This window comes from Pimephales promelas, chromosome 2 (assembly GCF_988280905.1).
Source record: "Pimephales promelas chromosome 2, fPimPro1.hap1.1, whole genome shotgun sequence".
In the NCBI taxonomy this organism is placed as follows: domain Eukaryota; kingdom Metazoa; phylum Chordata; class Actinopteri; order Cypriniformes; family Leuciscidae; genus Pimephales; species Pimephales promelas.
In genome coordinates, this window is record NC_142770.1 from 27,125,888 (window position 1) to 27,152,995 (window position 27,108).

The 27,108-nt window shown below is 42.2% G+C and overlaps 1 protein-coding gene, 1 long non-coding RNA gene and 1 pseudogene across 2 annotated transcripts; 1 reads left to right on the forward strand and 2 right to left on the reverse strand.

Annotated features, from left to right (window-relative positions):
• Positions 1–503: 503 nt before the first annotated feature.
• On the forward strand, positions 504–1,811 carry LOC148995899 (uncharacterized protein F54H12.2-like). The gene has a single exon (XM_089119188.1). It carries the CDS (start codon positions 504–506, stop codon positions 1,809–1,811), a length of 1,308 nt encoding a protein of 435 aa, XP_088975314.1.
• Positions 1,812–9,493: 7,682 nt separating this feature from the next.
• On the reverse strand, positions 9,494–11,453 carry LOC120479229 (uncharacterized). Its single transcript, XR_016168876.1, has 4 exons — positions 11,173–11,453; positions 9,800–9,880; positions 9,661–9,699; positions 9,494–9,581 (listed from the first exon to the last, which is right to left on the reverse strand). It is a non-coding gene; the product is annotated as an uncharacterized LOC120479229 (long non-coding RNA).
• Positions 11,454–18,249: 6,796 nt separating this feature from the next.
• On the reverse strand, positions 18,250–25,816 carry LOC148995900 (uncharacterized; annotated as a pseudogene).
• Between the last annotated feature and the right edge of the window lie 1,292 nt (positions 25,817–27,108).

Sequence of the window (27,108 nt, forward strand, 5' to 3'; positions counted from 1 at the left end):
GGAAAAGTCATTGTAAAACTACACTTTAAACCGAAAAATGAATTATCACTATAGAGAAAGTCCGGATTATGTCGCCTACTACCAAAACCAAGCCGGTGGTGCTTTACCGGGTTATGCCGGCGGAGGTGTTATGTACGGTAGTGGGTTAGGAGGTATTTTTAGGGGTTTGTTCAGGATGGCCATACCGCTGTTAAAAAGAGGCTTCAGCATCGCAAAGCCCCACCTAAAATCGGCTGCTAAAAATATAGCATCCGACGTCTTCTCGAACGTATTGATGCGTTCGCACGGCGATGAGGGTAAAGCTCAAGGGGGATCCGGTCTGATGGTCATGGCTCGTAAGAGAACGTCCAAACCACCCGGTCTGAGAAGGCGTGGTCAATGGACAATAAAAAAGAAGAAAACAACGCGTCTAACAAACAAGGTCTCACTCGCTCGTAGAAAGCGCAAGAAGACTGTTAGGCGAAACCCGCCGATCAAGAGAGGTGTAAAAACCATATTCTAACATGGCGTTACTGCATCGTATGTCGGGAGAGTGTATCAAGTCCGAGTTGGACTTATTTACGGTACCTCTGACGCAGACCATCATCGAGAAAAACAGTTATTTAGAACTGGCTCCATTATCGGCCCTTTCGGACTCTGCCCCGATAGAGTTTTTTATCGCGGGGACCGGCGATGATTATGTAGACCTCAATAACACCATGCTCTATCTACGGGTGAAAATCACAAGACCCGATGGCACGGAGATCGCACACCCTTCGAAAGTTGGCCCTATCAATTACCTCGGAGCTACTATGTTTTCGCAAGTAGACATCACCCTCGGCGACAGGCTCATTTCGCAAAGTTCAAACACCTATCCTTATAGATGTTTGATTGAGAGCCTTCTCAACTACGGTAAAGATACGCTACAATCCCTGTTCTCTACATCATTGTTTCAGTTGGATACTGCCGGGGAAATGGACGACAGCGACCCGGCCGGTGAGAACGAAGGATTGCTTAAGAGGTCGACCTATACCAGACGGAGCAGGGAGGTGGAACTGTTCACACCCATACACGGCGATATATTCTTTCAGGAAAAACTTTTATTGAACTCGATCGATTTAAAGCTACGATTTATACGGGCAAAAGATGAATTCTGTCTGATGAGGAGCGACGATGTGGCTTACAAATTAAATATATTGGCGGCATCCCTTTTTGTCAAGAAGGTGACCGTTTCACCTCCGGTGAGACTGGCTCACGCGCAAACGTTACTGTCGACAACGGCCAAGTACGCCATCGACAGGGTCTGTCTAAAAACATTCTCAATCCCAACGGGGTCACGCGTTTTGAATCAGGAAAATCTGTTTTTAGGAACTTTACCCAAGTCTATCATCATCGGCATGGTCGACAACGACGCATTCACAGGATCCTACGCAAAAAATCCGTTTGCCTTCAAACATTTCAATTTAGAATTCTTAGCGGTCTACGTCGACTCTCACCAATTCCCCGCCAAACCTTTCCAGCCTAATTTCGAATCCGGTCTGGCAGCTCGTGAATATTATCAGTTGGTGATGGCGACCGGGAGACATCTAAAAGACAGAGCGCTCGCTATCAACATTGATGATTTCATCGACGGATATACGCTTTTTGCTTTTAACCTCACCCCGGATGAAGACTGTGGGCAGCACATTTCACTCATCAAGTCCGGCAATATCAGAGTCGAAGCTCGTTTCAGAGAACCTCTCCCCAATACCGTTAATTTAATAATTTACGCCGTTTTTGATTCCCTCATTGAAGTGTCTAACCGGAGACAGTTGTTGATCGATTACTACTGAGAGATGAACACGCTACAACTCACAGCTATCATGGATAAAATGACGTGTAAAACAAATTTTCTCGGGGTTCTACCGTGCGATCAACTACCGAAAAAACCCGTGAGGACCTTACCAACGATGGCTATCGTTAACACCGACCCGGCGGGGCTACCCGGCGAACATTGGCTCGCCGTTTATTTACCCGAACAGGGTCCAGCTTGTTTTTTCGACAGCTTCGGCAATCCGCCCAACAGCCCTCGATTCCCAACCACCATCGAACACTTTCTAGCTACCAACCACCCCCAAGTACTATATTCCGACAGACGAGTCCAGGATTATTCGTCCAATACGTGCGGTCAGCACTGTTTGTTTTTTCTATATCATTTAGCTAAAGGTTGTGACTACGATCGTGTGATGAAGCTATACAGCGAAGATTATATCAAAAATGATAAAATGGTTTCCCGCTTTGTGAAGAGATTAAGACCCCATGTATGTGATGATAAAACGTTATCTTGTGTACAAACGTGTATGATCTATAAATAAAAATCTTAAACCATTTATTTTTATCGTCTTTATTTAATTACAACATACAATTGTTTAAAAATCCAGCCATTTTTGCGGTTCGGCGGTCGGTATTTTAAACCCAGAGTCTCTCGGAGAAGCGCCGCGCAGATCTTTTCGTCCCTTATTGTAAGGTTTAGCGTCGGTTCTGGCTCGGGACAGATGTTTTCGTACCTTATTATAAGATCCTGCAGGCGGTGTAGTCGGGGGGCTGGTGGTGTGGTTCTTCAAAGATTGAATCAGGGACCTCACCTGATGATTGGGGACTGTGGAGAAAGGGATGTTTAAACCCGCAAAGAACTGTAGAAACTCCGACCAACCTAGAGGTCTCCGGTCATGTCGGATATTTTGTGGGGCCGTCACATTTTTTAACAAATCTACCATATGTGAACCGTGTATGACTTTACCCCTGAACACAAACTCCCCCGATTCATTCCAGCCACTTAGTCCTACGGCTTTAGACATCTTGTCTAATATGTATCTACTGTTTTTCACACTTCTCGAAGGGATATTCTTCAACACTTCGTCCACCACATTCCCGACAGCAGCGCCGTTTTCGCCATTAGCATCAGGCGTTTGTTCATCTTTATGATCGATATCTCTATCGGGTAAAGAAAGGGTTAAAACCGAGCTCTCACGATCGCCTTGTTTAACGATGGCCAAAAACCTGTTCAAGGTATTTGCGTAAAGTTTGGCTTTTTCGTAGGGATCCAAATCAGTCCGCAGTAATATATTTCTTATAGCACCGTCCAAATCGTTTTCCACGGTCTGCTGAATGTTCTCACGAACATTATCGCTTCTCAATTTTCCCAACTGATGGTGAGGAACTAAATACATCTTCTCAGCATACTCCATCCTATCGATTCGCTATCAAGCTCGTAAGAAATGGGACGGCTATGGATAGTAAAGGTAAAAGGAAGCCGCCCTTCTGGTTGAAGACGCGTTTCTTGGCTTCTATACCGATTTTTTTATTGGCCACAAATTTGATTTCCGCTCTTCTCTTTTTCAGTTTACGATACTGTTGTCGATTGACTGGGATCGTACCGTATAGGATGTTAAGCGCTACTTCACACAGCGCCAAAATGAATTCATCGGACGCCGATTGTAAAATAAGCCGTCGTTGCTTAGGACTGGCTTTATGTAACAGTTTTAACACAGGCAGGTATTTGCAAAGTCTGGCGGACATGATGATTTATCGCACTCTTCTTTTTTTCGGAATATAAACCACTTGACGGTCTGAAAGCAAACCTGTTCTGAGACGGTACTGCTCCGGAGTTTTCGCTTTATAGTCTATCATCAGGTAGCCGAAAGGCTGATTGACTGCGTCGTGATAACATTCCATAAAGTATTTCGTGTTTCCAGGGTACATCTGACGTCCTAGAAGGGCCACTTGATTGACGTCGCGGGGGTTTTTAAACAAAATCATGTAATTTGCGTTTAAGCTGATGGTACGGCTGGACTTACCCTGTACGAATAAATTTTGGACGATATATATCGCGCTGAGATTCCTGTGATGACAATATTGCGTGAAAACCCTCTGGAGTTCCAGGTTGGTGCTAGCTTGCTGCATCAAATCATCGACGATGAGAAGATTTGTCTTATGAATAGGAAGTAAATCATCATCATTCAGACTCTCGGGTATTCCTTGTACAAATTTAATGTCATACAGTTTCAGCACATCATCGTACAAAGGTTGCCAACAATCATACAACCACACAATATTCTCAATTTTCTTGGAGATTATAGTTAAACCTTTTTCCAACAAAAGTTTCACAAAATAAGACTTTCCAGAATTGGATGGGCCACTTATAACACAACTAAATGGATGCTGAAGTCTGAAATCAAAATCGGATGCATCCAACGACCCCCTGTTCATCATCTGATCAGTATCCATAAGGAAGCGTGGTGAAATCAGGTAAAAGCCTGCGTTTATTATACACCACCTTGAAGCTTTTAACGACTGATTTGTTGTGCAAGGTCAGAGTCTTTTTATGCCTCACGATATTTTCGCTATGAGCCAGGATATGTTTGCTACTATCCTGTGACGTCACATACCCTTCAACCAGACCAATCAGGGACTCCATATTGATGACTCGGGAATTTTTAGCGTTCAGCGTTATACCCTTAGCCTTCATGCAGGTCTTACCTTTGGCCGTTTCAAACGCATAAGATTTGGGGGCGCTAGAGCAAAAACAAGATACGAAATCGTCCTCGTCTACCTCGCTCGTCAGCTCACCCAAATGATCCCCTAAAGGCGGTTCCCAGTCGCCTTCCCTAGACACAAAGATGACGGAATCGGTGTCCGAATATAAAAGTCGATCGCCGAGCCTATCCATCAATTCGTACAATTCCAGTCTGGCGTACGCTGTTGTAAACGCCCCTATAAACACGTTAACGTCTCGCGTCTTGCAAAGATCGTCTTTGCCTGGTTTATGCTGAACGAGAGCTACGTCGTCCGAGATGAATGTGAAATAGGACAATGACTCGGTATTGCCGAAAACGATGCTGGTGAAATCTTCAGGTTCGCTCACCAACGTCGTTTTCGGTAAGTTCTCTCTAAGGGAGAACCTCCCCCACAAACTGTTCAAAATTAATTTCGTGATCGCTCTTTGAGCCGCGTTGAACCTGATTTGTTTTGGGTCGAGTCGGATACCCTCTTTTTCAAAATACTGCCGAACGTAGGCCTCTTTCTCAGCGTCCGTGCGAACATTAGACGGGTAACCGGACGCTTGTTGCTTCAAACGTAAAAACGTTTTCACGTAACCGGCAAACAACGTGTTCGACCGTTGCGGAAAATGCCAAACCTCGTCTATCTTGGCTATCACGTAACCCTTTTCGACGGCTTTTAAAAGCTCGATGCTGACCCAGCAGCCAGAGAGGGCTCTTTCATGATCATTGTGGCTACAGCTCGTGGTCTGGTTTTGTTCTTGAGCGCAGGTTCTACATAGGGGGAACATGAGTTTTCCCTGACATCTGTAAGGGAGAACGGGGTGTAGTAATTTGCGGGGTGGGTAGACGGTCGCTTTAATGATTCCAAAATAATTTTCGATCGATTGAAAGTCTTGGAATATGATTTGAGGATGTTCGATCGGATAGCTTTTCGTAGCCTGACAAAAGGGGTAGAGGCTGGTAAAATCGAGGTACCTTATTTTCTCACTTTCGGCCGCCTTGTGATAGAGTTTATAAGCGTTAGTGCGACCTCCGAACAGGGCATCTCGCGGTTTCAATCTCTCGGGCGCGTTATAACCCGTCATAAAATCAATCACAGACGGGTCAGTCTTTTTCATTTTGTTCCATCGACATTCCCACATGACCTCGATTTGCAAACCGTACGCCTTCTGCAGAATTTCAACTTTATCGTCAAACTGGCTCCTGAGAACACCATAAGGTAGCCCTGACAAGGGGTGACGGTGGTAAGGTTCGTAGCGACAGGAACAACCATGCCACGAACAACCATTAAACTCTAGCCCGTGCCTCACCCCGTCTTGTTCGTAGTAGCCATCTAAAAAGAACTTACCGACGGATACTTCACCGTGGTTTAGTGCGTGGTGTAAGTCGACGTTTCGAGTCTTTTTGACATACTCTAACCATTCTATAGAGGCGCTCGAATAGCATTTGCTCTGACGGACGTACGCTTTGTTATGGGTGAGAGCCAACGTATTTTTCTCGAGGAAATGGGTTTTGAAGATCCCCATCGCGCAACTGGCGATCGTCGTAAAACTGAAAGGATCTACTCCTGCGCATTCGATGAACGAGCTACGGTATTTCATACACCCCTCTCGCAGTAAGATCACACCGTTAATGCCATACTCCTTCAGCTGTCTCCTGAAGCAAAAGAACTTACCCTGAACTGTGCTGTACCAAGAATCAAACTTTTGCTGATCCTTATCGCTCATGTTATCGTAGTTGTAGAACTTTTTGTCGGGGTAAGGTCCAAAATAGTCAATATTTTCCCTAGTGTTGAAAAGATGGGGAAAGTACCCTTTTTCGGTCGTCTTTAGGTCCAACGCGGCCGGCATTTTAGATAACGACATCGGGAAAAAAGAATAACTGTCGAGGTAACGCTGCTTAAAAGCGGGGTCGTACATGTACACTAATTTACATCCCTGCATGATGACTTCGATCGCGATCCCTAACTTACAAAATTGCTCAAGAAGTAGGAACGAATCAAATTTCGCAGCGTAATGGGCAATGAAGCAGTAGCCTTCGTATCGCGGTTGTCTGAAACGTTTGATTAGCTTTGCGATGCAACGAGGACCCCAGGCAACATATTTTCCCCCCTGAAACGTCATGGCACATACGAAATTCGCAACATGGCGACCATTTTCATAGCGAGTTTCAAAATCGTAGAAAATATATTTCTCACTCAACTCCTTAGCCGCTAACGGTTGTATGAAACATTGATGATCTCCTCCATCGGGAAGAATTTCGCGACAGTGTTCGCATTTGTCTGGAGCACACTGGTGTTTGCTTTTCTTAACACCGTCTTTAGCCCTGTAACGTCTGTTACATAGTTTGCAGTATTTTATAAGATCGCAGGCAGGGTTTTGTTGACCGGGAGGATTGTTTTTTTTATGCATTTCGAAGCAATATGGCGATTTGCAGTAACGCATACAATCTAAACAGTGTACCGTCGTTTTGGGATAGGTGTGACATGCCGGGTCGAAACATATGTTACACACATGCTTGCAACGATGGTTTACACGATCCTTGTAACCTTTGTAACAAAATTCGCACACGTATGAAGTACCGATGAAGGACGGCATGTTCAATATCATGTAGTAATGACCGTTATCAAGATAGAGGAACACTGTTTTTGGATGCGGCTCGTCGCTATTCTTGTAACTTTCTAGGGTCAATGCGTTGGATCGGTGAAATACGACGATTTTAATGTCTAGCTCGTCTTCAAACGACGCTATGTCGCTAAAACCGATTCGATCTTGGATCGAGAACCCCACCCTGTTTTGGATCGCTGCGGCCAGTTTTTCTAACCCGCTCTCGGGTTGATGAGGGTTGAGAAAACGGGCCAGACAAATGGAGAAACACAAGTTATTTGAAATATTTGTGGGACAAAATAAACTCGACTTTTTTCGTTTGACTACCTGATCGACGGCATGATCGGTAAGTTTACGACGACCCCCACCCTGTCGGTTTTGCACAACAGACGCTTCTATTTCTACCGCGGTATCCGATAGTAACTGATCGTTGCTCTGTAGAATTTTTTCAATCTGTTCAAAAAGCAAATTCGGGTCATAATTATTTCCACTGGTTAAAACAGCACCGGCAGGTGATTGAAGAGTAGGAGCAGAAAGGGTCAAATTGATCACGGCACCGTCACCTCCGAAATCTCTAGCGAAGGCCACAATATCATTTAGCATGTCGTGTAAGTAACTGTGATAAGCGATCAAATCTGTAGAGTTGATCTCTCTCAGATTCATGGTCCTTCTCAACGTCGCCCCGCTAAAGCGTGGTCGCAGCGTAATGTGATATCCGTTAACGAACCCGCCGCTACGCAACAACCTATCAATTTCGTCGGGGTTTAATCTTTGTTCTCTAGGACGAACACCTTCAGACAAACTATCGACACTACCTGTAGGGGAAACATTATCGGCGTTAGGACGATCGTCACTATCGCTATTGTTTAAAACACCTCCGTGCTGATCGTTAGATTCATCGAAATTTGAATTTTCAAATAATTGAAAAAGTTCGGACTCAGTAGGACACTGTTGGGATTGTACATCGAGATAATCTTCTAAAGACTCCGGAAGCGTGGTTATCATTTCAATCTCATTATCATCTGGGTGATCATCGATGTTTAAATCAGTGGTGTGGTGAACGGGCGGATCGTAGAGATTGTGATTCAAATTTACCGCTAATTCGAAAAGATCCAACTCTGTAGTGGGGTGTGATGTTTCTAAAGAATCTGGAAGCATACTTATCATTTCAAGCTCCTCGGGAGACAGTTCAGCGTCAGATTGGTCTGATTGAGGGGCTGTAAAAAAGTGTTGTGAACCATCCATTTTTTAATTTCAGACTGGCAAACAATAATCACAGTACATAAAACATGAGATAATAGAAAAACAGAAATATCAAAGGACTGTGTATAAAAGAGTATAAAAACAAACAGAATATAAAATTATTCTTAAGCAGCGTATTACATTTCCTGAGACATTGTATCTATGATGACTATCGTTTTACCTATGGTTATGGAAACGGTAAAATAGTTCATTGAACATATCCATAATAAAACGATCTTGGATATCAAATCTGCTACGCATCTCTAAGCGGAATGTGCAAAGATCCGCGTACGTCGCTTCTATTAACCCACGATTATGTATTAGTTCCTCAATTAATCTAGCGTTCGCCAATGCACTATCGTCACGATAGCGGCGTATTTCTAAACACAATGTTTGCAGATCAGCAGTATTAACGACCATACGCATCTGAGTGTTATCGGTGACATCGATCGGTTGGGGGTTCAGTCCTAGTTCTTCAACATCGATCTCTCGCTCTTCCTGCGGAAAGTGGTATGGTGTATGACCGGCATTTGAGGTCGATGGCGTCCAAGAGTTCCGTTCCAAACCGTTGAGTTGAGGCTCCCCGCAGATAGTCACATCGTCGGATTCGTCATCAGCGTCATGGTCTGAATCATGTCCTGATGGGAGAAAAATAAACAATCAACCATAATGATAGTGTATTATTTCAGATTAAATATTACTCATGTGATAGCCTTACCATAAAAACTGACGGGCGTGTTTGGAGGGGCTGTGTGATGACTCTTTTTAGTTTTTTTTCTCGGTGGTTCTAATTATGTAGAGTCAGGAACTGTCTGGTCATCGAAGTTGTCTGAAGAAGAATTAGGACCGCTGTCATGTTTGCTGTCTTGAGCGGTGGTGGAATTAGCATCGCTGTCTTGAGTGAGACTGTTAGCTGATGTGGAATCACCGCCGCTTGTGCCGGGGACACACTCTTCTTCGCTGTCTTGAGTGAGACTGTTAGCCGATGTGGAATCACCGTCACCTGCACTGGAGTCACGCTCTTCTTCGCTGTCTTGAGTGCGACTGTTAGCTGGCGTCGAATCACCGTCACCTGCGCTGGGGTCACGCTCTTCTTCGCTGTCTTGTGTGCGACTGTTAGCTGCTGTGGAATCACCGTCGCCTGCGCCGGGCTCACGCTCTTCTTCGCTGTCTTGAGTGAGATCGATCAGCGGGGGATCGGGGTGAGTGACGTCTAAAATAAATAAAAACATTAGATTTCCGTAAAAAAAAAAACATAAAACATTACATTTGAAGATAGATCTCTTTCTCACCATTGTTACCGTCGAGTAGATTGAAGTCCTTGACAGCGGCTGTGAATTAAACATTTGAATTAAAAATTAAATTAGTAATTGTATTAAAATAATAATTAAATTATAATAATTTAATTATAGGGAATAGAAACGTGCTTACATGAAATAGCTGCATCAATGGCCTCGACCACACTGGCCACCGTGTCAAAGGTCTCAAAATTAATCAGCTGCACGTCCGAACCTTTGAAGTAAAAAGACTGTTATGGATTAGACAGCTTTGGTGAGAGTTTTTATGAGAAGGTTAGATGACGTACCAACACACACATACACACACACACACACACACACACACACACACACACACACACAGAGAGAGGAGAAAAACATAAAAGACATGATTAAAATGAATGACATTTATGTGACATAAAATAGAATAAAACAATTTATGTGACATAAAATAGAATAAAACAATTTTATGTGACATAAAATAGAATAAAACAATTTATGTGATATAAAATAGAAGAAAACAATTTATGTGGCAATAGAAGAAAACAATTTGTCGTATAGAATTAGAGAAATGGAGACCGTATGTTGTTTTACTAATGAACGCGAGAGGGAGCATTTATCTACGGAGTGCATGTCATGTTACCTAGAAACGCAAGAGGGCGACATTCAAGAGGTCGGTATTTATCGGCAAACGGATGTCATATCTACTACGGGCCGTTGGGGGCGACCATCACGAACATGCAGTCAAACTCAACCTCGCACGTTTCTAAATAAAGTGTGAAATAATGTTCATTAAAACGGTATTGACTTTTCAAAAACATATAAACATACGATTGAGAAAATGTCGCTGGGATCATCGATGTAGTGTTCGATTGGATTTTCAGAGAAAACAGCGTGGTATGGTCGAGGCTAAGCGGGCTAAGCTAAGCCATCCAAGCTAGGCTAAGGTATGTTGTGATGACACGTGACCGAGCAGAGAAGCGCGCTTTTCAAAATAAAACCATAATAAAAGTATTTACGAGCTACATTGTGCGATAATGATAAGTAAATAAATGAAACTTGAAAATAGTTTAATTGTACAGGGTAGATAAGCCTTATCTACAAGATAGAGCTAGAGTTATTTAAACTTTTAAATAGTTTTTAATTATAAAAACATCATAAGCTTAAAATGTTTTTAAAATTAATAGATAATTAATTATACTTTCAATCGTTTTAACGGTAGGTTACAATCAGTCTAGGTCTTATGTTCATGCCGTCGATAATCAAGATAAAATAGTAAAACTGTAATATATGAATGTTTCAGATTTAAGAATAAGATCGAATAACCAGAGGTATTTAAACTAGAGAAAACATCAAAGACGATTGATTGATATTGTACACGTATAAGCTTTCTACACATATAAACAAAACATTGTAGGAAAATAAAGATTTAAAGCATCAAAGACCATTGATTGATATTCTACACGTATAAGCTTTCTACACATATAAACAAAGCATTGTAGGAAATAAAGAATTGTTTTTACTCACTATTATCCATTTTGTTGAGGTTTTGGAGAAAGTCTTGTAGAAAAAATGTTTTTCCTCGTCCTGTGAAGAGACCCTTTCGTTGGACCGCGTTTAGATTTGAAATGATGATCAAATGGGTTTAGGCCTATTTATATCACACTCCCGAGAAAACAAATGGTCAGTGTAATACTCTGTCTCTCCGCTAGATGGTATTATTGGATTGGAAATGAAATGTCCCCTCAGCACCGATGTTAGATTACGTATGAAAAAAGCGGCGCCGCTCTTTTTCATAGTTTATCTACCGTATGAAGATGATAACGATTTGAGCACGATGGTTTTAATTAAATCATATCAACGAATAGAGTAGTTATTTTGTATTTTCGCTAAACACATGGGTTTTAGATTAGATATTGTGTCCGAGGTAGGGTGGTGTGAACTTTGACACCCACCCCCAGTGTACAGGATAAGCCTAATCTGCTAAGGGGTGAGAAATCTGGTAAAGTAATTTACCCGGCTGGGGAAAGTAAGATGGTTTTATTTTTGATAGACTGTTAGTCATCTTATAATCTATAAAACATGTTGTTTTATTTTACAATGAATGATAAAGCATTTTATTGATATTGTTTTTAAATTAACCATGGTTTTACCTTTTAGCTAGTGGGAGAAAGGTAGAAGTTTTATTGCTACTGTAGTTGCAAGGGATGCTGAAAGTGTTGTCTCTCGGCTGAACAAACACATACAGATGGTGTTGACAAAAGGTGAATGAGAGAGAATTGTTTTTCAACATCCTGAATTTTACTTTTAAGTGAAACAGGTTGTGGGAAAGTGCAATAATTTTATTCTCAGTCTCAGCAGGATACAGGAAAGTAATGCTGTCACACACACACACACACACAGAAAATAAGTATGAGAGGGTCCCTCTGACTTAGAGGATTCAGAGAGGTCTAAAGTCATTTATTGCCATTTATTACACAGAGACACACACACACACACACACACACACCACTCCGGCCATGCATAGGGGAGAGAGAATCACAGGGAGATCTTCACAACTTTAAACTCATCTTTTGTAAACCACATAAGTATTGTATGGGGATCTTAGGAAGTACTTTGTCGACCAGCTGGAAAAAGTAAGATGGTTTTATTTTTGATAGACTGTTGGTCAACTTATAATTTATAAAACATGTTGTTTTATTTTACAATGAATGATAAAGCATTTTATTGATATTCTTTTTAAATGAACCATGGTTTTAACTTTAGTTAGTGAGGAAAAGTTTGAACTTTTTTCTGTTTCAGCACAGGATGCAGGAATGTAATGCAGTTACAGACACCCACATGCTCACGGATGCTTCTGTTGAGAGGGAGAGAGGTTTTTCACATCTTGATGAAAATAAAGTAAGATGCTTTTTCACATTTAAATCTAAATGTTTTTTCCTTATAATCTATAAAACACGGTTTCATTTTTTAGCTCGTGTAAGATTTTTTTCTCTGGGTGAAGGAATGTTCAGCCATCTCACACCCCGACTGTCACAGGGCCGAAGGCCTCTGAGAGAATCATCAGCACTCAAGTAAGCCGCTTTTATTTTACAGATCCTATTGTGATACGGGCTATATTAGAAAATTATCCCTCATCATGCTACTCAGATCGATCTCGGGGGTTTTAGGTGAGGATAAAGCGTCCATACTCATGTAACTCATGTTTCCCTCTGTGAATTCTGTAGAACAGAGACCACCCATTTTATAGACGGGTTTTCTGGTATGGGAGGGGGCTACATCAACGATAAAACCAGACAACCGGGGTCAACCTGTCCATTTTGATCGATCGCTTCCTGGGGTCACTAAGAGGACAAAACCATACATGTTCACACACATGTTTTTTGGATTAAAAAAGGTCATCCGGTCAAACCACAGATGTTCACACACACACACATGTTTTTTGGATTAGAAAGGTCAACGGGTCAACACCACCTGTCCATTTGATTGATCGTTAGGTCAAAGGTTAATCGATATCCCAGACATGGAATGTCAAAGGTCAAAGCTTTATGACTACTTCAAAGAGCGAATCCGGAAGGTCAAAGGTCAGCCCCGCCCACCTGTCAATCAAAAAGCAATAAATCATTTTGACACAAGGTAGCCTATTATAACTACTGTGGGTTAGTGACGTACCATAACCCAGCTGTAGTCCCAAACCAGTCGTTTTTGTAGGCAATTATACTTCCTGATTTTTAAAAGACGATATCTCTGCTTACACTTTCAGCGCTGCAACTTTGCAGATACTGTTCATGCACCAACAGCAACATTACACACTATTTAACATGAAAAAAGTGAAATGGCAGTCAACCCCCCCTTTAATATTCATCAATTGCGAAATCATGTTAAACACAGAGAGGAAATAATAAAAATGTAACTTCACTCAATGTGAAGTAGAAGTTATTGTTGGCGAGGTGGAAAAGAGGAGAGAAATGTTGTTTGGAGGGCACAGTGTGGGCATTACTAATGCCAAAAAGGCACTTGAGTGGCAAAAGGTTGCAGATGCCGTAAATGCTGTAACCTCACAACCTCGGACTGTGGCCGAAATAAAAAAGAAATGGTCGGACTTCAAAGTCGAGGCAAAAAAGCGTCTAGTCATTAATTCAATTAGAGAGGGCCAAGGAGTTGGGCGAAATCAAGACTGTCCAAACTGAAATAAACTGCACAATGAGGGAATTCTTCAATAAATAATATATTTTTCCACACCTTTTGTTATGAAGATGATGCGTTCACTCCGAATCCTTACATTTAATCGCCACATCTTCTAAGAGCTCAAGATCAGCCATACGCATTGTGATGGGGCATTTTATTTACATCCATTTAATTCTGCATCTGACAAGCTACGGATGTCGGTTAAAATCTAAATGGGAAATAGTTCAGCGCAAATGTAATTTCTTGCAGCTTTCTGAATGTTTTATTTTTGATAAAATAACGTATGATGTGTCTCAACCAAATTATAGGCATATGCATGAATACCATGATTCCGGAGCTGATGAAGATATTTTTACGATGAAAACAACTTTCCCCAGTGGACAAATAATACACCTATTTATCAATCTATCTAGGCTATATATCTCTCTAATTAGCTATCTGACTGACGATTTAATTGCTATATCTGCTCCGTTAGACGGACATATTGGCGAGAATATCAGTTTTGTACATTATTTCGTTCTGTTTACCATCTTATTTATGAGAATGAATTGTATAAGCCAATATTATTGAAGAACATATTTCTTTCTTTTTTGGAAATATGTGTTAATTTGCATTTCTGTTGCAGATCGATCAAACGGGTGTTCGTGTAGGCTGTTAATTGTAAGACTTGCTTTGTGAAGTCTTCGTGTTATTTATGCAATTTATTTCACTCTACAGTTTCACACACTTTCACGTGTTTTTTCCACCTGCCGACGGTGTCGCCATTTCTCATTTCACCCGTTTTTGTGCGTACGCCTGGGTCAGAGCTGGCGTGAAGCACCGCACATTTTACCGTCAAGTTTGCTTTTTATAAATGCCAACTATTGCGTAGAGAGCGACGTACGCCTTCTTTTGTGTGTACGCAACGTTTATAAATGAGGCCCCTGGAGCTTATCTCCTGACTTGTGTATAGGCTTTACTATGGCTGTTTTCAAAGCCGTAGGGAAAGTACTTTCATTTATAGACTGATTTATAACTTTAGTTAGCACCAGAGTTGGGTAAGTTACTCAAAAAAAAAGTAATCCACTACAAATGACCAATTTTTACTTTAAATTTAATTTAATTTCCATTACTGATTACTGCATGTAAAAAGTAATGTGATTACTAATTACTTTACTTTCAAGTTACTTTGAAAACCTATTAAAACTACACAAAATACACTACAAAGTGAAACTCAGTTCTTTCCGTAATTTAATATTGACTGAAAAATATATTACAGAAATATGAAAATAGCAATTTGACTAAAAGATCCAATGCATTTCTAGAAAATTCTTAGCATAAACCTGACTAACAATGGAAACTCTATTTTTAAATGTCTACAGTATTTAGCGTCTACACTCAGTAAGTAATTTAATTTTATTGACATTAGTAACTGTAATCAAATTACATAAATTTTAAATGTACTGAGTTACATTACTGCATTATCACGAAATGTAATTACACTACTGTAACACGTTATTATAACACGTATAATAAACAGAAAATTTAAGAAGAAAAAAACACTGTAAACATTTTAAATTTTGGAGACTTTTTTTATGGCACTTTTCCATAGTTTATTTAACCTTCTTTGATGCCTCTTTTGACTTTTGTACGGCCATGTCCATTCTGCAGTTTGCAACTATTTCACGTAAATACACTAGAAATAAGTTAAAATAGATTAAAAACACAATTCTAACGGGAGCTGCTGCAACAGGCTGCCACTCGGGCGGCGCCACCCCGCCCGCCCGAGTTCACTATATTATTATTCTGTTATTATAATAACAGAATAATAATATAGAAAAACAATATATTTATGATATAGATACAAGAACACACTAAAAACCACAATGATTTAAAAAGAGAAGAAAAAGGTCTAATGTAAAAATGTAATTGGAAAAAAACTGGTCAACGTCTTCTGCGGCGCTTCTCAAGGGATTTCTTGACCTTCTTCGCTGCCTCTTTTGACTTCGTCAGAATTTTTTTTGTTTTTGTTTGTAAAGGCGAGATCCGCCGTGGTCTTAGCCTCGCCTTAAGGCCCAGAGGAGTCAGGACCACCCTTAGCTGCTTGCGCTCCACCTCAGCCGCCATTTCTCCAGAGCCTCGTGGTGAACTCTCATCCTGCCAAAGAAAATACATGGAGAACAATTTATCATTAGTCTGCAAATCAAGACATCATCTATGGATGTAGTCTCAGTACATGATATAAGTTTACCTTATCAGACCCTTGACTGGACACCCCAGACTCCGGTACAGGATCTTCTGTGCTGGTGCTGCTCGATGTCACGTCGAAATCTTATTTTGACCGCTTGCGGGGCTGACGTGCCGTTTTCAGGGGCCGCTTCCTCTTCTGAGGGGCTGTCTCGGGCGGTGACCGCTCCTGTCCCTGGAGCACCTTCAGAAAAAGCATCCGGTGCTCGACGGCCTGCGTGCACACGTCATGGCACATGAATTTGGCCAAAACACAGAGGAAAAGAAGGGAAAACAAAGGCAAATTGGTAAGATAAAACATTAAACAGTGACAACCAAAAATATGTGCTCATGTAAGGCTGGTGATTGACGTTCTTACATCCAGGGAGACCCATCTCCTTCCACGCCTCCTGGAAATACCCATTCAAATGTCTACAGGGGTTGGGCTGTGACGTATAAAAAAAAAAGAATGTGGCTTTCTCCCCGCCCGGCTGCTTGTCCTTCATAGCCAGAAACTGACGCACCCAGGAGTATTCATGGTCGAGAAGGGCAATCTGTGCTGGCCCAAATGCTTTATTTGTCTTGTGGCTGCACACCTGATCACACACACAAAAGTCAGTTAAGAACAGAACAGATAAATACAAGTCCCCAAAAACATCTTTGTATATAAATGTCAAACACTCACGTTTATGACATGCGCATTCTCGTTATGAGAATTCCGTGCCCCCTGCACCTCCTGGATGGTCATGTTGGTCAGGACACCTCCCCTGTGGCCGTAGAGGGACGGCCGTAAGGCCGAAAAGTGCCCGTAGAGGGCCACAGGTTTTGTAAGAGGGGTCCCTCTCCAAATTGGCTAAAAACAACAACAACAGGCAGTAAAATCTCGGCAATTAAATGGCAAATTATTTTTTACAGTTAACTCCTCGAGAGTACAAGTGGAAATGTTTGAATAAAAAAAACTTACCCAGAAGTTCAGGGATGGCTTTTGATGCCAGCTCCTGGCACTTCAGGAGGGTCGCCTTAGACAAAACCCGGTCCTCCTTCAATAGTACTCTATAGGTACTCAAGATTAACATGAGATTGACTGAAACCAAGTGTTTCACCAAACCCCCCCCCCCCCCCCCCACGAAAAGAGGGAAAACAAAAGGCAATGTGGTAAGATAAAACATTCTGCAGTTATAACAAAAAATGTGTGCTCATGTGAGAAGACGCTTACATGGCTGGCGATGGAGGTTCGAATATCAGTAAAGGTCGGCACCCAAGGGAGCTGCATCTCCTTCCAAGCCTCCTGGAAGTATCCTTCAAGTTTTTGCACGGGTTGGGTTTTGATGTAAAAAAAAAAAAAAGTTGCAGTCTCCCCACCCGGCAGGTTATTTTTCTTATTTAAAAAGCGCTGTGCCCACTCGTATTCATCCTCGAACAGCGCAATCTGTGCTCTCCCGAAAACCTTATTGGTTTTGAGACTGGACACCTAATCCCACACAAAAAAACACAAAATCAGTTAAGAACAGAACAGATAAACAAGACATAGTCCAAGACATAAAAAATTCTATTGAATTTTATATATATTTATATATATTTGACAAACACTCACATTTATAACATGTGCCTTCTCCATGGTGGAGTATCGAGCCCCTGCACCTCCTGGATCGTCATATTCTGCGAAACACCTCCCCTGTGGCCATAAAGAGATGACAGCAAGGCCGAAAAGTGCCCGTAAAACCTCCAGAGGTTTTTATAGGCCGGGTTACTCTCAATACTGGCTAAAAACAACAACGACAACACAGAGTAAAATCTCAGCAATTAAATGGCAAATTAATTTTACAATTAACTCTGTGAGAGTGCAAGTTGAAAGCCCCCATGAAAGCTGAGGTCTTAACACTTACTGTTACTCCCTCCACCGCTCCTGGTCTCTGGAAGTGAACATGGTCTTTTCCTCTGACGCCACGTGGTCACCTTCCAGCAGTCTCCCATAAATGGACAGCATGTCCTTTTTGGCCTTCCGGAGGACTGGCACTCATGAAGGCTCTTCTCGCCCTCTTGGAACCGTTCATACCTAGAATGATATACAAGACAACAATATGATTACACACACCTGTATACAGTATACATCTGTATCACATAACCCCCGATGTACAGCCAGCACATAAGTATCATCAACATGAAGTCATTAAAGAAAACAAATGGAAAGCAGATTAGTTTTACAGGTGATCAAATGTTCAGCCACTCCAGCTCCTTTTCTTCCCCACGAAAAGTCCTCTTCTTGATGCCGTGGTCGAAGCAGATCTTATCATCTTTCTTAATGTCCGTGGTGGCCTGAAAGAGCAGGACGTGCCTGTCTCCCCCCTGAAGCTTCACTATGCAGTGGCATGGCTGCACGTTGCACTTCTTCTTTGAGTGAGTAATCCATCTCCCAATGGTTTCCAGAGACGGGTGGCACTCACAGGGGAAAGTCTCCGCATCAATGCAGATTTTGTCAGCGCCATGTTTGAAGAAAAACAGGTTTCCCAGCTCGTCCTGCGTATCTGCCATCTCCCTGCCCTCAGCACCTGTGATCACCTTTCTGTGGAAATCACGCAGGATGGAGCCCTTCCCCGAAGGCCTTGGTTGTAACAACGCCTGTGGTCAAAAAGAGGGAGTCATTAATGTGCTGTTCATGATGTTATTATATTCATTTTATTTATGGATTTTACTGTGCTCATAAGACAGTTGTACATACCTTTCTGCTCCCCAAAGGCCTTCACAGCCAGACCCGACCATTTCTGCCTGGTCACCCCCTTGATGATGCCCGGGTCACTCTCCGCCTGTGCTCTGCTGAGCGGCCTCCACTTCGCCATGATGTCCTCTGGACGAGGATGATTGGCCGTCCAGCCCTCTGCATCTATGACTTTAGCCACCATCGCTGCAGTTGGGGTACGTCTTGAGAATTTTGCTGTCAAAGAGAGCACATTTGAATTAAAATTCAGGTTCACACACTAGTTCAAAATGTTTCTGTTGGAGCAAATCTAATCATTGGATCATAAGGAAGTATATACATCTACACAAAAGATGTTGCTCCCGAAGGCTGTACTGTAGAGCCCTCCACTTATCATAAAAGACTCTGTCGCCGGGGAACCCAGTTTTTTCTCTCTGGGTCTTGTTGGGTGGTTGGCCAGTGATTCCCACAGGGAAGGCCTGCAGGAAAGCATTAAAGTCTGGGGCTGGGCTGCCAACCTCTTCTTCCACCCGCCTTCTCTTCACTGCCTGGGTGCCCTCTTCGCCAGAGTCGTCAGAAGAGGAGCTGCAATATTGAAAAGGTTTGGAGGTTACACAGAAACGAACTGATGGATAAGCGTTGAGAGACATTATAATTATAACAGATATATAACAGAATTATATTACAGATAATTACATACCGTGTCAGGGAGCTGAGCAGGTTTGAAGTGGCCACAATAGCATCTAGGTTCTTCATCCTATAGTGCTGGTTTGCCACTGCATTCGAATGGGCCATGTAGTGAGCCAAAGATGCCTTCTTCTCCTCTGTAAAGTTGGCAGCCACATCTGTCTCCACGGTCCGACGTATCTGCTGGCTTGTGATGTTGGGCAGTTTGTAGCTGCAATGGGGCAGTAATATCAGATGAAACTCCCAAACTTGAACTATATAATTTTCTAGAGGCTGATCTGTTTAATAAATGCTACTTTATGGTCTTTTGGACTGCTGTCAATACTCACTGAATGTGCAGACGAGAGAGGTCGTTGGTCGCACTCTTAATTTTCGTGCCTGACGAAGAAACAAACAACCTCTGAACTGTCTACATCCGGCCGGATGAAGTCAGGGCGGATCCAAGTATAGTATGCATCCAGCATCTGCAGAGACAAAAAGTAAATAAAATAAATACATCTGTTAATATCATTGCTGGTGTTACTGTATCTCATGGTAAAGCAAATTTAGCCTGTAAGTGTACTTACTGCTGCCTCCTCCATTGTGAGGGCAAACACGGCGATCTGCATTGTCGCAGTCTTGTGTTCACTAACTGCCACGCATATCTTTCCCCCAGAAGTCTTTCTTTTATCCCACTCTGCTGTCTGAAAAAACAAACAAACAAAAAATAAACAGAGTGAATAAGTGACATAAACGTCCTCTTCGCAGACTACCTAATAAAATCTGTTTAGGCTTATGGCCCCATGAAAGCTGAGGTCTTAAGACTTACTGTTACTCCCTCCACCGCTCCTGGTCTCTGGAAGTGACCGAGGATCAGGATTGCTTCACAATAGTAGCGGAACATGGTCTTTTCCTCTGACGCCACGTAGTCATCTTCCAGCAGCCTCCCATAAATGGACAGCATGTCCTTTTTGGCCTTCCGGAGGACTGCCTGGCACTCATGAAGGCTCTTCTCGCCCTCTTGGAACCGTTCATACCTAGAATGACATACAAGACAACAATATGACTACACACACCTGTATACAGTATACATCTGTATCACATAACCCCGGATGTACAGCCAGCACATAAGTATCATCAACATGAAGTCATTAACACTAGAAGTGCCAGAATTCCAAAACTACTAGAACGGCCACAAACGGTCATTTTGACCGTTAGATTCAAAACAGTGTTGATGAATAATTTTCGTAATTATTTTTGTCAACCACATTTTTTCAAAGACGAAAACGAGACAATAACTAAATAAAAACTAGGTTTGAATGACAAACTATGACGAAAATGTTAGATAGTGACGATTTGCGACGCGGTCAAGGCTAATAATAATAATAGGACTCGCAGAACTAGTGAACAGCCAATGCAGCAAAACAAACAGCGCAGGACAGGGCAGCAGACCTCACCACGATCATCCGACATGAATGGACCATCTGGATCGGCCGTGTCTGATGATAGCAGCCGTCTCTTTTTCCTTGATGTGGACTCTGACTCTGAATCACTCTCTGATGAGGAGGAAATGTTAACTTGCACCCAGGAAACGTCGCTGTCACTTTCCACCTCCGATTGTTCCCCTGCATCCGAATTATAGATAATGTAGTCCGGTTTTATTTGCTTATTTCTGATCAACAACTAATGTAGAAATTATTATATAGCAAACACTGCTACAGAGGTGATCGGACGGACCATTCTGTTGACAGTTGGGAGAGAACACGATCAACCGCGGGATATTTAACAAAAAAATACCGCAAAATTCAGTGCGGTCAATATGACCGTCTATGGCCGAAATAGGTAAATATGTTCATTTTTTTTTGTTTTGCCTTACGTTTACATAACTTAATTTATATGAAAAGCATTTTAAATGAAAATACAGACAATTTTAGGAAAAGTCAGGTACCAGCAGGATTTTATTATTTTTTTCAACAAAGTTATTGTAGATATAAAATTCAAAACGGTCAAAATGACCGTTGTGGCCGTTCTAGTGTTAAAGAAAACAAATGGAAAGCAGATTAGCAACTGGCCTTGTTTTACAGGTGACCTTGCTGTGTGACTTGGCCACTGGCTTTCTGATGGTAGCGAGGAGGTCGAGGTACGCTTGGCACTTCCTGTAGAAGTCCAGATCTGCTTCACCCAAGTTCAGGTGGGTCTTTAAATACTGAACAAACCGGATCATGTTCTTTATGTAGTTCAGTATGGTGGCTGGGCCCATGTCAGCGCGCCGGAGTTGGGTGAGGTAGTCCTTGGTCTCAGTGGACTTTATCAGGAAGTCCAAGCTGACTTCGGGTCATCGGGTCGTCCCCTGACTTCGGACCCCGGAGCATCACCGGCCGAATCTCAGCAAAGTAGAGGCGAAACCACTGGGAAAAAGAAATAAATACATTCAAAAACACACAAACACACACACAGTCAGTTATAATGTCATTTTGAAAACAAACGTACATGTTCCTGTTCAGGGGTCAGAGGAACTTCGGCGACTTGCGATGCGGCCGTTTTGTGCTCCTTCACCGCCACGCAACAGCCGTTCTCGGTCTGTTTTCTCCCCTGCCATTCCTCGACCTGCAAACACACAGGCGTGCACACTCAATGACCGGTCTCACTAATAATCAAAATCAAAATACAAAATCAGTGGCGGTTCTACTTTGAATTACACCCAGGGCGAGACCCCCTTCGAGCGTTGTTGATCATTATGAAAATTATTAGATAATATAGTGACCAAAATGATCATATACACAGAATCTTGTTCAAAAAGCCTAATACACAGTGAAATCAATTCACCAAGTTAATAACATTAAAGATTTGTTTTAAAGGAGTGTCTTTTATCTTACCAACTAAACTTAAAAAAAGGTAAACAAAAAGGTTTTATAAAAAGATAAACCTCATATTTCAGCATTTAAATCATCTCTATAAAAAGAATGAGTCAATACATCCCTGACATTTATAATGCACAGTATAGCTTTTCTTTTATTATTAGTAAAATTCGTACCGATTTTCCCATGGCTGTCATTGCAATAGAACCATGCACTCATTACTCTGCGCTCTCCACAACGACAAAGATGTTTTAGTAGCTAATGTATTTCCACCACAGAAAAACGCTTGTTAGCTCTGCTGAAAGATTTATTTACGGAGAAGAGAAAAAACACCCAAGTGTTTGGGTGCACGTGCACTCCCATACTGGAGTTTTTGAGCGCGCTTCCAGTGAGCGCATAATCAGCGTGCTTCCTGTGCGCCTATTTGAAACATAGAGGATTTGAAATAACGACCTCGAGCGCGCAAAAGACGCGATACGTGAACTAATCAGGAGATCCCCTTGACATCGCTTCTGCGCACGGCACCTTCTCAGCAAGCAGGGCGCCATTGCCAATAATTGAATCGAAATGATAAAAAATAGAAAAACTTCGCGGCACAGAGGATTTTTTTTTTAACTGCTCGTGCCGCACCCCATGTGACATGAAGAAATGCCGCCCCGAGCGACTGCCCGGTTCGCCCGTGCCTAGAACCGCTACTGTACAAAATACACTTACAGTCATGTTGCTGACAACGCCGGGCTGCTGGAGGAGCTTGAGCATGACGACCGCCTCCAGGTAGTAGAGGACCAGCAGACGTTCGTCCTTGTCAAGCTCCTCCCCGGATATGGCATCTGGACCCTGGAGTTTTCCCATCAAGGCCAGGAAATCCCCGAGAGCCACATCGAGGATCGCCACACAGCCTGCTGGCAGCTTCTCTTTGCCAAAATGGATCATGTTCTTAATGTAGTTCAGAATGGTGGCTGGGCCCATGTCAGTGCGCCAGAGTTGGGTGAGGTAGTCCTTGCATGGTCTCTGTGGACTTTATCAGGAAGTCCAAGCTGACTTCATCCCCACTCGGCTGGATGAATTTTAACATTCTGGAGACGTTGTCTACCTGTGATGAAAGCAAAAGAGGACTGTGAGATGATGCAGTGAGAAGAAAAGCCAGCCACACACAGACACCCCTAATAAAGCTGTGTTTTATCTGAGTTCACTTCTTTTATGGAACTTAATAGCTGCTCTACATGTGCTGTGCTACTATACATTACAGTTTTTCTCAATTGTTTACACACAAATTCTGGTACTTGAGACACAATGACCACAACATGTAACTCATTCACCAACCCCCTGAACCAATTCTGATGAACAACAAGCACAATTCCTGCTTTACACTCAAATTGCAGCTCTAAAACACACTTTTTTCAAAACACTACACACAAATTCTCTGCATTTGGCACAATTTTCATGCAGAAAATCTCTTCTTTTCATGAGGAACACACTACCATTCAAATATTCACACTGACTCGTCACATGGACAAACACACGTCACACAGTTTTACAATTAGCAATCAGAGCTTTAGCATAAAATACCAAAACCGAAGAGAGGATGCAGCATAGATTTTTACTGTAACAGCATAAACATTTTTTTTTTTTCTGTAGTTTTGTATGTAGACCACTGTATGTGCAACTTTGTGTTGAATGGGGTGTATGAAATGTGCGATCTATCTCCCATTGTTTTTGTGGGAAAAATACAGTAAAATATATTTGTTACCGTGTATTTGTGTGTTCTGGGTATAAAAACAATATTCTCAAATATTTTACAACACACTTATGTACGTAATGTCTGTAGTAAGTGTAACCCTGAACAAAAAAGGCCCAATTCATTATGATTAATGGAGAAGAAGTGTTTGTCCATTGATCATAGTGTTTTACATTGAGCACATCAGTGTTCAACTGGTTCTTATAAATGTCTATTCATATGATGGTTTGTGTGTGTCATTTGAAAACAAAATAACATTTTGAGAATATATAACATTGTTTTGAATGCAAAGTTTCATTTTGCACTAGAATTGAGGGGTTTTGCCGATTGTGTGTGTGTGTTTTTAGATTTGTGTGTAGAGTTCTGAGAGTATGAGGCATACTTGCAGGAAATGTGTGTAAACAATCGAGAAAAACTGTAAAACATTTTCCAGTTACAAAGAGCAATGGGATGTATCTTACCTCCTGCTGGCAGTTGTGGACCTCCAGGGTGTTGAGCAGGTTGTCCTTAAAGTCTCTCAACAAGGGCTCTTCTGCAGGGAACTTTGCGTAGAGCCCCATTTGAGTCATCTTGACCCGGACAGTCGTGCTGTACTCTGATTGATTTCTGAAAAAAAAAACACAGACAGAAGAAAATGAGCTCAAAGCAACCTTACAGTTTGTTCACAGTTTTTGCACTGATGTGTGTGAGGTTTAGAACTTACTTTTGCCATGTTCGTTCGCTTGGATCAGTGGTGCTTCCTTCGGAGCTGCTATCCTCCACCACCGAGACACCACCAGGCGCTTCAGAGCTGACACCTGAGAATGTGTGGAAGAAGATGCAGGCCCCTTGAACGATACCGTAAGGCTCCCACTGATAAAAGAAAGAATGAATTCAGATTAAGGGAATTTATATTTTTAAAACATAAAAGAAATATGTATAGCAGCTTTAATTCAAATTTATTCGTATAGTGCTTTACACAATAATGCTATTCTGAAATGTACACAGAAAAATACAGTTAGTTAATCATGTATTAGTTTATGGGATAACATTTCACCGGCGTTGTGTCCTCTCTTCACAGGGGTCGAGTCGTCTCTTCACGGGCGTTTGGTCATCTAATCGCAGGTTGGGGCATCTGAAGTCTCCGTGACACGCTGGATACAAGCTGGACCTGACGAACGCTATTTACTATTTGACGAACGATAACAGCAGAAAGGCAGATGGGAAATAATTAGCAAAGCTTCTGTTCTATTAATGCATTCGCTCAGATTCAGCAGTAGTATAAAAAAAAAAGCTATATAAAGGTGAGCGATATGTGAATGATTGGTTAATGAGAGCTGTATCTCACTTTGTAGAAATAGTTCTCCGGATCTTGAAGGAAACACAGTCCTGGCACTTTCTTGCAGATCAGGCTTGGTACTTATGGACCAAAAAACAAAGAGGTTATTTAACTAATCTGCAGTAAGCATAAATATATGTACAATATTTCAGAAAGTCTTACAACAGAATCTGTCAGGGTTGTCAGACATCCAGCCACTCCAGCTCCAGGACATTAGTCAGTCATTTCAATGTTCACACTGAGGCTCCATTTACATGAACATCAATGTTATGACTGTCATAAAACATTGATATTTCATACGCAAGCTCTCAGTATAAAATGTGACACAAATGTCTATTGGGGAAGCCTATGGAGCATCACAAAACACTCCCTACACAGCTGGTCTCTCTGTGGGCTTTCAAGGGGAGGCCGGTCAATGGCCACAGGCTGAGGCAGGTCCTGCCGCAGAGGAAGTGCTGCTTCCTCCTATCCGTCCTGCTGGCTGGTGGACGCACCAGACCCATTTCTACAAGATCAATGAATAAACAATAAAGAAAGTGCAAATGAATGACTGCTTTGAGTAGCAACATTTTACGATTTACGATGCGGCCGTTTTGTGCTCCTTCACCGCCACGCAACAGCCGTTCTCTGTGTGTTTTCTCCCCTGCCATTCCTCGACCTGCAAACACACAGGCGTGCACACTCAATGACCGGTCTCACTAATAATCAAAAAACGTGAGGCGTTGATGAATGTTATACAAAATACACTTACGGTCATGTTGCTGACAACACTGGGCCGCTGGAGGAGCTTGAGCATGATGACCGCCTCCAGGTAGTAGAGGACCAGCAGGCATTCGTCTTTGTCAAGCTCCTCCCCGGATATGGCATCTGGACCCTGGAGTTTTCCCATCACGGCCAGGAAATCCCCGAGAGCCACATCGAGGATCGCCACACAGTCCGCTGGCAGCTTCTCTTTGCCGTAACTGTGGTACCTGAGAAACAAAACAGTACTGTGTTGAGCGCACCTGCGTTTCCCGTTCCCGTAATGAATATAAAAACAGAAAAAGCATACCTTTTCGGTGTTAGTTCTTTGTTGATCTTCTTGGACATTCCTGCCCGTATGCCGTCCAGAGGATGGATGAAGTTTCTACAATAATCAAAGAGACCTTTGTCCTTGATTTGAAGGCTGGTGGATGTGATGGTGTACTTCATGAACCTTAAAGAAAGAGAAATAAATGTTTGATACAGCCATATCCGATAATCATCAGTTGACAGTTACAGATGTGTTTGTTGCGTCGCACAGTACTGACCTCTTGAGACTCTTCCAATAGTTCAACACCGTCTGCTTGGAGAGTTGGGTCTGGCTGAGCACATTGAAATACTCTCTTACTTTCTCCACCTCCCGAACAAAAGACAGGCTCGGCTCTTTGGGGTCCATGTAGTACATGAACCGGGAGACTGTTTCCACCTGTAATTATACATTACACATTAAAATCTGTAGAGCTGAATGTATGTCTGTGTGTGTGTGTGTGTGTGTGTGTGTGTGTGTTTGTGAGAGAGACATTTCAATGTATCTTTTGTTTTAAACTACCTCTTGTTTGCTCCTCCTGTTTCCCAAATCCACAAGCAAGTAGTGGAAGAAGCCCCGAAGAAGTGGATGATCAATCGAGTGCTTCTTATAGAGACCCTTCTTGGCCATCTCTACCTGGACATCAGTGGTCCACTTAGGTCCCCCAGTGCTGAAATCAAATAAACCAGGAGGTCAAATTATTGTGTATTTGTTCAAGAGAAATAATGTGATGTGAAATAAAGATGA